At 26.3% G+C, this 15,375-nt stretch overlaps 2 protein-coding genes across 2 annotated transcripts; one reads left to right on the top strand and one right to left on the bottom strand.

The window, feature by feature from the left end:
- Positions 1–51: 51 nt before the first annotated feature.
- On the bottom strand, positions 52–1,326 carry LOC136088038 (putative nuclease HARBI1). Its single transcript, XM_065811682.1, has one exon. The coding sequence runs from the start codon at positions 1,324–1,326 to the stop codon at positions 52–54; it is 1,275 nt and encodes a 424-aa protein (XP_065667754.1).
- A 395-nt stretch (positions 1,327–1,721) lies between these two features.
- Positions 1,722–2,309, top strand: LOC136088037 (uncharacterized). Its single transcript, XM_065811681.1, has one exon. It carries the CDS (start codon positions 1,722–1,724, stop codon positions 2,307–2,309), a length of 588 nt encoding a protein of 195 aa, XP_065667753.1.
- Positions 2,310–15,375: the final 13,066 nt, after the last annotated feature.

Genomic DNA, 15,375 nt, shown 5'->3' with positions numbered 1-15,375 from the left:
TATATAAACTTATTTATATTTATGATAAAAAACATCAAACTTTAAATTATTTTATTTTTTATTCCTTGCATACTGTGTCTGAATAATGTTATTTACTATTTTATATTTTTCTTTATCAAAAGGATTAGATGTACTGTTAACTATTCTATCTCGCCATAAAACTAAGCCCTCCTCCGAATTAAAGTAATCTTTAGAATTATTTCTTATAGATTTTGCTTTTTTGATAAAATTATGGGCTCCTTGACATTGAATTGATTTAAGTCCTTGATAATTATTTGTTTCTTTTCTCCATTGACCAGGAATACTCTCGTGTGAAGATTCTTGATCAACATAATGACTTGGGCAATATGAGAAATTATCTGTTTTTATTTGTATTTTCATTAGAAAGTTGTGCAGATCCATAGTTGCTTTTACAACAATTTTCACATTTTCAACTTTTAACACTATTGGTCTTCTAAATATTCGGAATCTGCTAGCCAATACCCCAAAAGAGTTCTCAACTACTCTTCTTCCTCTTGATAAGCGATAGTTAAACACAATTTCTGTTTTATCGAGATTAGTTCTTCTTGGATAAGGCCTCATCATATGCGGTTTTAATGCAAATGCCTCGTCTGCTAAAAAAGTGTAGGGAAATGTTATGGATTTCGAATAACCACTTATACATGATGGATCAGGAAAATTTAACAAACTATTGTCAATAGCGGATCCAACTTTGCTATAATTGTAAATACCATTGTCACTTTGACGCCCGGAGCCACCTATATCAACCAAAGTGAATTCATATTTTGCATTACACGTTGCTAAAAGTACAATGCTAAATGTTTTTTTGTAGTTAAAATATATTGAGCCACTTCGGGCTGGCGACTGAATAATTACTTGTTTACCATCTATTGCCCCAAGACAATGAGGAAAATTCCATCTTTCGTAGAACTCAGAAGATATTTCAAGCCATTCTTTTTGTGAAGATGGTGCTAACAAATATCCTTTTTTACAAATAACATTCCAAATTACTTTACATGTTTCTATGATAATTCTTCCGATAGTTGTAGGGCTCATTCTGAAACTTATTGCGATTGTTATCTGAGCATCGCCAGTAACAAGATATCTTAATGCTATGCATAGTCTTTCTTCAGCAGTTGCAACTGCCCGTCTTAGAGAAGATTTAGATAAAAATGGAGCAACCCATGATAGTAATATTTCAAAAGTTTGTGAACTCATGCGAAAACTCTGAAGGAAGTATACACTGTCAAATAGTTTTAAATCTTTTACTAATACATTAAAAAGACCTTTTCGTGAACGTTCCATAAAAATTCTACGCATCCACATATTATGTTTGCTGCGATTTCTCAATAAATACACTTTTTTAATATAAGCAACAAAGTTATTTTCTTTTTTAGTAGATTTCTTTTATTTAAAACCATTTTTTTTTTATAAAAAAACAAAACAACACAAAATTAAGCGCGGTAAATGGAGATTAAATTCCGCTTGAAGTTTTCCGCCCAAGAGCAAACTATAGCGCGTAAATTTTCGCCTAAACGCAAAAAATTCTGAATGGAGAACGGCCTATATTATATTACGCGCTATAGTTTGCTCTTGGACGGAAAACTTCAAGCGGAATTTAATCTCCAACTGCTGAAGCAACTGCTGAAGAAAGACTATGCATAGCATTAAGATATCTTGTTACTGGCGATGCTCAGATAACAATCGCAATAAGTTTCAGAATGAGCCCTACAACTATCGGAAGAATTATCATAGAAACATGTAAAGTAATTTGGAATGTTATTTGTAAAAAAGGATATTTGTTAGCACCATCTTCACAAAAAGAATGGCTTGAAATATCTTCTGAGTTCTACGAAAGATGGAATTTTCCTCATTGTCTTGGGGCAATAGATGGTAAACAAGTAATTATTCAGTCGCCAGCCCGAAGTGGCTCAATATATTTTAACTACAAAAAAACATTTAGCATTGTACTTTTAGCAACGTGTAATGCAAAATATGAATTCACTTTGGTTGATATAGGTGGCTCCGGGCGTCAAAGTGACAATGGTATTTACAATTATAGCAAAGTTGGATCCGCTATTGACAATAGTTTGTTAAATTTTCCTGATCCATCATGTATAAGTGGTTATTCGAAATCCATAACATTTCCCTACACTTTTTTAGCAGACGAGGCATTTGCATTAAAGCCGCATATGATGAGGCCTTATCCATGTCACCGTTATCATAATGAGCTACACATCAAACATAAATTCATCGCATTACGAGGAGATAGCAAGAATCCGGATGAGTCCATTTTAAAACACTTTTAGGTCGAATTTTCAAGAACTGATATTGATTACTCAAACTTTAATTTTTTTGAATGGCCTACTGACAATACAATAATAATGACCTACTACTCAAATCAGAAATATTTAATCAAGAAAGTTTATTTATGAAATGGGCTTATCAATGCCTTGATGAGAAAATAATTCGCTAGAAGACTGTCTTGAGTTAATTGAGTTAACTTTTATCTACCTTGGGGTAAAACTAACAGTGGGCAGAATGTTCAAAACTTACAGACCAGATGCAATTCACAATGCAACATTTATGTCACATTCTATATATATTTTAAAATCGAAACTCTTACCTGATAAATTTATTATGTCCAATGATGAGCAAACTATGATCCACCGTATGGCTAAGTTTATTAGCCTTTTTCTAAGATCTTTCGAGGATTTCCGTACTTTCTCCAATCAATAACTTCAAATTTTTTGTTACGATGAACTGGTAACAAGAAGAGTATTTAGATATTGCAACTGCTGTGATTTTTTCAATTAACCAACACCTTCGGTATTTAACAGAAGAGCTTGTTATTTTATCTTTAATAAATAAAAAATTGTCAAACTTTACCAGAACAATAATGATAGAGAAACTTTTTTTTACCCCAAAACCAAAAATATTTTTAGTTGGGAAACCAAAATTTCCCATATAAAAGTTCTTCAACCATTATTTATTTTTTAATTGGACAAGGTCTTTTTGATTTATTATTATTTAATTTATTAATAATTTTTTTATTTTTTATTATTATTATTTATTTAAATTGTTATTACTTTTTAATTGGAAAATATTTGAATATGGATTTTGTATTGTTTATTCAACAACTGTTTTGTGTTGTTGTTCAAAAACACAGAAAGCAAAACCCATCTTATTCGAAATCAAAACTAATTAATACTTTGAAGTATTTTTTATATTACAAGTATCTTTTTTATTAATTGTTATTATATTTTATCTTATATCTTAGAAATATTTTTTATCTTAAATTTTTATTAAGATTTTAAAAATAACAGGTTTTGGAGCTTTATATTTTAATACGACGAACTCTAGACATTAACCAATTTTTCTTAAAATTTGACCAAACGTTCATCTAATAACCCTTGATATATACACCAAGTAACGAAACATAAAATTAATTATTTTTTAAGTTATTTAAGCTTAAAGTTGAAAAAAGTGGAAAAAACGATGATTTCAAGATGGCGACCTCAAGTAAACATTTTAAAATTTTGAAAAATTTTCAGACTTGTTTTTTGCCCATTATTTACCCCGTTATGCATGTAACGTAGCCATTTTCGAAAAGTTTTCGGGAATGGAACACCCTAATGATATACCTATTTTTCATTAAATGCATGTACTTTTAAATTTTCCTAAAAAAAATGCCTAATTTTCTAAAACTTACGGAAACAAAGTATTAACGGACACACAAATTTGTCTCCGTTAATTTGTTGTTCCCGTAAGCATGCGTTTGTTCATAAACATGTCTCTGTAAGTGAAACGTACGGGGACATGTTTATGAATATTTATAGATATGATGATTTTACCTCTTCTTTACCCGTGTGACACAAATATAATATATTATTAGTCAGCATTGGACTTTCGTCGACATTAGTTTTCAATACATTTAAAAAAAAGTCGCCTTTAAAAATTGCATCTGGTATATAAGAAATGGGAATGAAAATGTTATCATTTAGAAATATAAACATTAGCTTTATACTAATCAAAATATTCGCTTTAAAAACACTTTTTTCAAACCTTAGGACTATTTATTGGAATTAAATGAATTACTATTACGATTTGTGTATTATATTAAATGTATTATTATTTATATAATAAAGTTGCTCATTTTTAATATATAAATGGTTGTCCGGAACCAACCTCCAAACAAGTGTCCGATACGACCCGATCATACTTCATAACAAGTAATAGTTTCAAAACCAGTGAATTAAAGTATTAAACAAATTTTTTTTTAATGTACTTTTAATAAAAATCTTTAATAAACAAAAAGTTATTAGTTTACATAAAAATTAGGTATGTTAATATGTGGATCAAATATGATGATACATCGCTCTTCTGGTGGTGGGAAACAATATCTTGCACTCTCAGCCAATCGCTTTGGCATGTCATAATAGATATTTTGCCTACGCCAAAATATCTATTATGGCATGCTACCCGATTTTCCCATATATATATATATATATATATATATATATATATATATATATATATATATATATATATATATATTACATTAATATATATATATATATATATATATATATATTACATTAATATATATATATATATATATATATATATATATATATATATATATATATATATATATATATTACATTAATATATATATATATATATATATATATATATATATATATATATATATATATATATTACATTAATATATATATATATATATATATATATATATATATATATATATATATATATATATATATATATGTATATATATATTTATATATATATATATATAAATAACTTTTAATTTTTAATATAAATGACAAAATTACAAAATTGTACCTCTATATACACTGAGGCATATTCGTTTAGACGCATCAATTTTTTTCTCTTTACCTTAATTTTTTTCTATGTAATGTTAACTGATATGCATGCAAGTTATTATCAAAATAATTGTTGTGTTGTGGGCTAATAAAAACCACAAAAAAAATTTTTCTATGTGTCTTTACTAACATGAGAGTATGTTTGATATACAAAAGCACATTTTTTAATTGGAATATATCTATAGACGCAATCAGGTTAATAACGGTAATTGTTGATTTTTAATCACTTTTACACAAATAAATTGATAAATTTTAGTGTAATTTGATCTTTTGCTTTGCCAGTATCATTTTTATTGCATTTTACGAAATGCCTAAAGGAAAGTATTTGACAGATGCTGAAAAAATACAAATTAATTTATATCGTGGCTCAGAAATCTCACCAGCACTCTCTATACGAGAAATAGCAAGAAAAATTGGAAGATCTGACCATGTTGTACAAAACTACATTGCAAAAGGTGACAATTACGGTGTAAAAAAAGCAACAAACGGCAACAAAGTATTAACAAATCGGCAAATTAATCGAATTCGCTTCTAAGCAACCAAAAATAAATTGAATGCAACACAAATAAAGGATAAATTATTATTGCCTGTCACCAATAAACATGTTGCACATATTCTACGTACAACACCAAACGTAAAGTGGAAGAAACCACACCAAAAACCAATGTTAAAAAAACACCATAAAATTGCTAGATTACAGTTTGCTAAAAACCATATGCATTGGACTCATGAGTGGCAAAACGTAATATTTTCAGATGAAAAAAAGTTCAATTTAGATGGTCCGGACTCTTACAGTTGTTATTGGCATGATCTAAGAAGAATAGATGACCCACAAACAAAACGAAATTATGGAGGAGGAAGTTTAATGGTTTGGGGTGGATTTTCTTATTCAGGAAAATTGACTCTGTGTTGTGGTTTACCTAAAATGAACTCGATAAAGTATACAGAAATGTTGGATGATGTTCTCATAACTTATACGGATGAAAACATGGACGATAATGCCATATTTCAGCAAGATAATGCTGCAATTCACACATCTAGGCATTCTATGAAATGGCTTAAAGACCACAATATTCCGGTTCTCGAATGGCCAGCTTGTAGCCCGGACTTAAATCCAATCGAGAACGTGTGGGGAATGCTATCAAGAAAAGTTTATGACGCTAAAGCAGCCGGACACCAATTTAAAACTGTTACTGAGTTAAAGTGTAAAATCCTTGAAGCATGGTGCGAGTTGGATCAAACTACACTTCAACGACTAGTGGAGTCAATGAAAGGCAGAATTTTTGAGGTGATCCAGGGTAATGGAGGACATACGCATTACTAATTTCCATTTTTTATTGTCAAAAATATGACTGCGTCTATAGATATATTCCAATTAAAAAAGTACTTTTGTATATCAAACATACTCTCATGTTAATAAAGACACATAGAAAAATTTATTGTGAGATTTTTATTAGCCCACAACACAACAATTATTTTGATAATAACTTGCATGCATATCAGTTGACAATTCATAGAAAAAAATTAAGACAAAGAGAAAAAAATTGATGCGTCTAAACGAATATGCCTCAGTGTATGGCATTTGATTTACTATAATAGTTGTTGTTATCATATTTCACTTTTAACTTATTTTATAATAGAATGTTAATATTTTAGAAAAATAAAAACATGATAAATACTTTTTTGCTTACGAATACTTTATTTGTATCCCCCTCCCCAAAACAAACATATGCTTTTTATTATTTTTATTTTTCATCTAATTTTTTTACTTTTCTTTTAAAGTTCAAGTTTATTACTAAACTATAATAATAAACTCAAGTTCTAAACAAATTTTCAAACAATTTTGAATATGATTCTTTTTTAAACGCCTAAAATTTTAGAGTTAAAGTCAGCCGGAATGTAATAATGTAAATACAAATTCCTTTTCAAAAATCAAGATAAACAAACAAACTATCTTTGGCATTCAAATTTTGTTTTATTAATAATTTTGTTAAACATTTTGCCATCACATTTATTTAAAGGTAATTAGGATTTTTTCCTATATAATTATTGCCAAATGTCCATGGATTAGCTTTATGACGGCTTATTCTGTTGAAATGTTGTGGTTAAAAGAAAATTGATATTGTTCACACTTACAAAATAAATTGGTTAATGCCAACAATGAAACAACAATTGATTGCGAAAAGGATGCAAATTTAGAACATATTCTTTATAATTAATTGCATCAATTTCGCAATGTTGACAAAAACGCTTTATACACTGTGCCGATATCCCATTAACTAGGCCGGTGCCGAGTGAAAAACATATTATTTGTTTGTAATATTATGTATTCAGTAACATTATGAAAAAACTAAATTTAAAAAAATATCATTTTTTTAATATAATCTTTTGGAAGTATTGATTAATAGTTTCAAAGAATGCATTATTTCAAAACGACTCAATTGTCTCGTCCTAATGAATTTTGTACAAAAAACTTTTATAGCTTTAAAAAAAAAATCTTACTAACTTATTTCTAGTTATGTTGTTACAAAAATCATGATAACAATATAAAAAATTTTGAAACACAGATTATCCGTATCATTCAATAATTTAGGTTTTTTTCTTATCAAAGGCTTACTCTTGTTATATTTAGTTCAAGGATACGCAGTTTCAAACAAAGAGATTACAGTCCAATCATTAAAGTGAGTTGTTTATAATCAGTAGATACTCTGGTTTTTTAATCTTTTGATTGTTGATGAAAGTAGCTGTAGTTAACTATAATAATGTAACATTAGATATCAATCAAATAAATAAATTGTAAAAGAAAAATACTTTGTATGCTATAAAACTAAAAAGCCTTGATCAACTATTATAATTAGAAATTTTATCAACTTCTCCATTCTTTAAATACTTTTTTTCAATCTTAACTAAAGCTTGTTCGTCGAAAATGGCAGCAACAATATTCCATAATAAGATAATACTTTATCGCTATGCTTTGCTATTATTACGGTTTGATTAAATTAGATTTAGGACGTTTGACGACAAGTTAATTAATATCAATCAAAGCGGCTTAAAAATTTAAAACTATTTATAAACGTCATTTTAATAACATGTTTGTTACATGTCCTGTGTGTCACTTAAATACAGAACACCTTGTATGATAAAATATATTAGCTTCCTTTTTTTCAAAGCATCAAATCTGTTACTAGGAAATAAAAACAAACAAATTTACTTTAGGATTTGAAAGAGGCTTAATAAGCTTGGCAAGTAAGTTTCGTGAGAAAGTTTGCACAGAACAGCGTCATTTGAAAAACTACACTTTTATTCAAGTAAACAAAACTGGGTATATGCTACAACGGTATAAATACATAGTAGATAGTATACAGGTATATATATTTTAATACTGTTAAAAAGAGTTCTTAGCATCAAAACTTTTTTATTTCAATAAAAGCATGACAATAAACAACGAAATTGGACGAAGGCTAAATGAAATTGTCGAAGAGTTGGAACACTGGTATAATAGTCAAGAAAACTTCTCTCCCACGCCATTTCAGTTTCCCGCAAGCTCAGCTTGTACATCAACAAACTTGAGGAGTATAGAAGAAAAACAATTTATATTTGAAATTAAAGAAAACAATTTACTTCAAAATTTAGAACCTGGTTTATCAAGAACAAGACTTGATTTGCAGCACTGCAATAATATTATAACAAGTAGTGACGTTTTCCCGCCGAAAACTCTTTATAAAGACAATACAAATTTTAAAAGTAACTTTATACGCAATCAAGTAAAATACAAAGATGATGAAAATGGGATATCTTTAGTGAAAAAAAAAGCTTATAACTTTCTACAGAAACTCTCTGATTCAAGTCTAATGAGTAAATTGTCAAACTCTCAAAGCATAAACAAAGAATTTTCACAAATTGCATATAAGTTAACAGATAAAAACAATTCTGTTGATTGGCTTGCACATAAATTAACAGATATAAATGAACAATCTACAGATTGGTTTGCTACAATTGACATAACTGTTGATCAGTTTGGTCATTATGATAAAAACTCTTTGAAGGCGAAAATAGAAAAGTGTACTGCCGAATACATCAAAGTTAGGATACCTAGCGATACGGACGTCAATTTGAGTGATTGTGGGACTCTAAAAAGTCCGACCATTACTGAATATTTTGTTTGAAAATTTTTGCTGAAATTTTTTCTTCTTAAAAATATATTTAAATTGAAAAGAATATTTAACCATTTTAAATTATTTATTGTATTTTTACTTACTTTTTTTTATTTTTTATAACAATTTGATGAATTTAAACTTTTTTTGAAATGAACTTTAAAAAAAAATGATGTTTAAGGTAAGATTTTTTTGTTTAGTAAGAAAAAATAACATTTGAACAAAACATTTACTGCGCGTAACTGTTTTCATGATGGTATATGTCTACAAGATTGTTTATTAACAAATTTGATCAAACTTTATTAACAAATTTATGACAAATAATAAAGTTAATTAAGTTTGAAGTTTTTCAAAAATTTGAATGAAAGAAATAATAGTTTGCTAATAAATTTTAATATAAAAAAATTCAATAATAAAAAACGAAAATCTATTTATAAAATGTATAATGTATTGGTCTATAAATATCAAAAATAAAGTTGTAAACCTTTCTCGCTGGTAATTCGAGGTGCTCAAGGTTTTACATACTTTGTAAAAAGACTGCAACGTAAAACAATAATTGACCGGTTTAAAATGTAGTCTTCATATTAATCTAAAAAGAATGTTGCCATTTTAAGTCTAAACTTATTTAAAATAAAAGCAAGGTCTCCTCGAAAGCCTCAATCTAATTGACTGAGGTGTATAGGGATATCTAAACACTAATTTTGAAATCAGTATTTTGAATATACAAATTGTTTTTTTGATGGTTATGTTTTAATTTGGTATATATGCAGAACATCAACCTTATGCAGTATTTCAGCCTTCTAAATATGTTTTTTTAGGTTGAATTATTTTTTGGTTTATCTCTTTGATGTAGCCTAGATCATGTTTTATTTTGGAATTTGAAAAACAAAATTTTTTTTTTCAAAATTAAAAAAAAAAACTCGACATAAAAAGTCTTGATCATTTTTCATTTAAATAAGTGATTGTTATTTCTATGTAACAATATTCATAGTCTATGAATCATAGACATCTTGAGTTTTGTATTACCAAAACAGTCTGCAACGTTTTGGTTTTCCTCAATTTTGCAACAACAAAATTTGACGAAATCGCTAAAACATTTTTTTGTATGTGTCCCATATCTAATACTTAGTCAAGTTTTATTACTGCGTCACTTATTGTCGCCATCATGCTCAAATTTAATAACTGCAAAAAATTTTACAAATTTTTCGTATAATTCAGTTTAAAAGATCATATCAGTTAATTTAAATCTTTTCTTTTTTAAATTTCTTTTTTATAATTTATTTTGTCTCAAAATTCAGCTAAAGCATATGACTAAATGTTAAAATACAAATAAAATGACAAATAGTAAAAAAAGAATAAATATAAAGTTTTTACATTTTTAAAATAGTTTAACGAAGAGTTTTTTAAATCAACCTCTTGATGCACTTAAAAAACAAATAAACATTTCAAAAGTTTGTCAATCAAAAAACAGTTTGTCTTTTTAACACTGTATTAAACTATATATAGTTTAAAACAGTTTTAAAAATCAGTTCATATATATATATATATATATATATATATATATATATATATATATATATATATATATATATATATATATATATATATATATATATATATATATATATATATATGTATATATATATATATATATATATATGTATATATATATATATATATATATATATATAGTAATATTAATTTATAATGTAATATTTGAATATATATATATATATATATATATATATATATATATATATATATATATATATATGTATATATATATATATATATATATATATATATATGTTTATATATATATATATATATATATATATAATTGAATATCATCAGTTCGTATATATATATACGAACTGATATCATTAGAAACAAATGATCTGCAAAAAATTACAAACTTTTATTGAAAATCATTAAAAATCAAAAAGTTTATTTAGTTAATTAAAACTCCTCCATAAAAAAAGGTTTTTTTAATATTAAAAAAGAAAAACTATATTTTTTAAAGTTACATTTTAGTATATATATATATTTTTTAAATGAAATTAATATTTAGGTTTTATTTATAAGTCACAGTTATCGTAATTGGTTTTTTTTTTTTTTTTAATAAAAGCATCATTTACTGAGTTTAGAATTACAAATATTTTTCCTATTGCATAGAAATAAATTTTTTCAATACGAGTAACCGTGGTGCAGTGGTTAGAGTTCTGGCTCAGAATCAAGAGGTCCAAAGTTCGTTGCCGGTTATGGCCGGATAGCGACATTGGTGAAGAAGGAGGCGTAAACTTCCTTGTTAAATGCTTTCACCGTGCTCTGTGTAAAGACCGTAATGACTTCTTTGAGCATGTCCACAAAAAATAATGTCAAAAGTTTGCGATAATTAAAAAAAAAAAAATCTTAAGATTAGAATAATTTGAATAATTAAAATTTGAATAATTAAAGTTTGATTAAAAAACTGGTTTAAATAAAACTGGTTTAAATAATTTTCAAGTTTAGTGAAGCTTTTTTTTTTTTTTTTATAAAATATTAAAAGACCGTGTTTAAAATTTTGATTAAATATTTGCACTGCAGGTGGTCCAAATTGATGGGTACATGAATGGTTATCATTTATAATTATTTTGATTCTGTGACAACTCTTATGATTTTTAAGTTAACATATATAGTTATTTTGACCGTGTGACAACTCAATAGGTATGATTGAAATAGGTATACTTAAATAAACACTTCAAACCACTTTAAACCATATATATATTTTTTGTTTTGCTTATAATTTTCTATTTTATTAAATTTAGATTGAGTGATCTTTAAGTCCTAATTTTTTTTCTACTAAAATGTCAAAATATTTAAGAAACTTGCTATTTCAAAAAGATATTTGGCAATAAAAAAACATTTAGCACTAGTGTTAAACTAATTAGTTTAAAAATAAAATAAAAATAAAAAGTAAAAAAAAAATCTTTAGTGGTGATCTAGCCGGTCAATAATCAAGACTACTTTTGGTCAGTCACAAATTTAATAAACTAATGCCAAGCCGACAAAATCTTTGGGTATAAAGAGTGATTTATAAGGAAATTTTGATAAAAACTGAAGGAATTTTGTATATAAAATCATATAATATACATATACAAATATATATATATATATATATATATATATATATATATATATATATATATATATATATATATATATATATATATATATATATATATATATACATATATATATATATATATATTTATATACAGTATATATTTATATAAAGTATATATTTATATAAAGTATATAAAAAGTATTTAAAAAAAGACAATAAAAAAGTACAACACTTTGATTTAATTTTGTTATTGTTTTGCTATTGTCTGTTTGTTTTTTATAATTTTTTATAATAATAATAATAATAATAATAATTTTTTTTTTAACATTACGTTTGTATTTGTTTGTCTTTTTTATCTCTAGTTTTTTGTCGTTACAAAAATGCGAAATCAAGTCAAACTCAAAAGCTGTAACAGATATATTAACAACGAACGGCGTAGATGTTTGCTGTTTATTCTATAGTTATTGCTGTTGATCATATAGAGAAAAAATTTAAAAATTTATGATTGAAATTTAAACTTTGTTTTTATTGCGCTAAACAATGCACCCAGAATTTAAAAACCTAAAACAGAATGTTTGGCGTATGATAATGTGGCGGTATTGTATTGCAAAAGTTACTTTGTGTTAAAAGAACTCATTCAAGCACAGTTATTGAGTTCTTGATTGTGCAAAAGTTGTTATCAAAGCTGCAGTTTATGTGTCTAAACAAAAAACTGAAAAATCTCAAAACATTCAAATTCAAAAGAAAGGCCACAAAAACAGTCGACTTAAAAATTACAACTGTAGACAAGGGCGGATCCATAGTGGGGCAACGGAGCGATCCACCCTCCTCCCTTAAATATTTCGAAAAAATCGTTTTTTAAAATTTATATATTTAACGCTGCCTGTTAAGAAAACAAAAGAAAGTTAAAAAGATTGTTAAAAGGTGATATGAAATTTTAATAAAGTTGTAAATTTATACAAGACGTAATTTCCTAGGACAACTGTGTTTTTAAATTGGCAAGTAAAATAAACCGTTTTTATTGATGAATACTTCAGCGAAGAAACTATTAAAATTCGCAAGGATTTCTTTTTGATGAATTTGTGCAAGCCAAAAATTCATTAATGTAAAGGAAAACTATGCAAATATTATATATAGCCGCTAAAAAAATAAAACCTGACGAATTCTTATATGCAAAATAATATATAACCGTTAAAACCTGACGACTTTTAATATACAAAAAAGTAATGCTTTTTATACGAGACAAAGATGATATTTTTTTCTTTTACTTTTACCTTGCAAAAAGTTTTACATTTGGTGAATAAGCAAAAAAGACAGATCAAACTTAAAATAAACAAACATATTGAAACTTTGTGTATAGAAAATTTAAATAAAACCGGTAAGCCTTTCTTAACCTTGTTTTATCGACCGCCATGTAGCAAGCAAATTAACTTAACATTACTTTGAACTTAGCCTTTGAACTATTATGTCACAATGGGTAAACTAAATAAGCATATGTTTTTATGCCGGTGATTTAAATATGGATGTGTTACGAAAAGATTGCATACAAAAATTTTTATTTGAGTTTAACATTATACCTAGGGTTTTTCAACTTGCGCTTATTACAAAAACTACTTCTTGAAATATTCATTTTGTGTTTTTATTGATTTTTCTCATCATTTTCCTATCATTTTTATTGCACGCGGATTTTATTCTTATCACAACAGTAAACAAAACTCGTAACTAGACCTTTGTTTAAAAAATTTAGATTAATTAAAAAAGAAATTTTACAAAGAGTAAAACACACTTTAATAGTAAAATACGCTTTAACACTCTTGTAAAACACACTTTAATAGTAGAACATACTTTAATACTGTAGTAAAACACACTTTAACAGAAAAACACGCATTAACACTCTTGTAAAACACATTTTAACAGTAAAACACGCTTTAACAAAAAAAATACTCATTAATAATGATGTAAAACATATTTTAACAGTAAAGCTCGAATTAACAGCAAAACGCACAATATCACTGTTGTAAAATACCCTTTAGGAGTAAAACACACATTAAAACAGTTGTAAAATACACTATAACAATAAAACACACATTAATACTGTTGTAAAATACACTTTAAATAGTTAAACACGCTTTAAAAGTAAAACACGCATTAACATTGTACACACATTAGAACAAGCACATTATGACACACTTTAACAGTTAAATTGACAAACAGTTATATAACAGTTATATAAACAAATGCTTTGTTTGTATATGGCTAAAACACTTTTTGTAATAACAACGTAGTTTTAATTTAGAAATTTAAATATATATAAAATATTAAAAACTCATTCTGGAAGTAAAAGAGATTGTTTGCTTGTAATCAGTACACACTCATAAAAAAAGGTAATTTAACATAAGTAACCATCTGGTTCTTTCACGGCTGTTTCAAACAAGCTTTACGGCTTCTTGTTAATTTATGAAAATATTCACTCAAGAGTTGCTGAAACTTTTATAACTTTTGAAATATTTGAAAAAAAATTGTTCTCTAAAAAAAAAAAAAACACCAATAAAATGTTTTATCTTATGACATTTAACGAATAAATTAAAAAACTTTTTAATAATCACGACAAATGTTAAATTCGGCTGAATTTTAGTAATTTGGTATTACTTTTTATCAAAAAAAAATTTAGAAAAAATGTATTTTTATAATAGTACAAAAATATAGACATTTTTGTACTATTATAAAAACAAAAAAAACTTACTTAAATGTTAAAAGTCAACTAAAACAGACTTTATTTAAGTCACTTGGCAATATAATTATTTAATGGCACTTGGATCAAAATAACTTTTTTTCACAAAAAAAGATATTGCGTGTTTAAATTTACTAATAGCTATATTGACAATCTAAAGTCTTACACTCCTTCAACAATAACTTATACAGTTTCAACACTATTCCTAACATAGTATGCAAACAGGTGGCACTACATTATCCCACTACATTATAAGTTATTATGGGGAAAATCACAGGAGCAATGATTGATTTACAAAACTTACCTAGAGCTCTTAATTTTCCACCTTGTCTAAAGGCAAAATATATTTTAAGGAAAATATATTTTCTGGAAAGCACTTTCTAGAAAATATATTTTCCTCCTTAAGATGCTACAATTAGCAGGTGTGTAAGGCATAGAGGCATGGTTTCTAAGAGAATTCAATTCAACTAGGTC

This window comes from Hydra vulgaris, chromosome 12 (genome assembly GCF_038396675.1).
Source record: "Hydra vulgaris chromosome 12, alternate assembly HydraT2T_AEP".
Lineage (NCBI taxonomy): Eukaryota > Metazoa > Cnidaria > Hydrozoa > Anthoathecata > Hydridae > Hydra > Hydra vulgaris.
The sequence above is the reverse complement of the archived record's forward strand: the minus strand, read 5'-3'. Positions and strand labels throughout refer to the sequence as shown.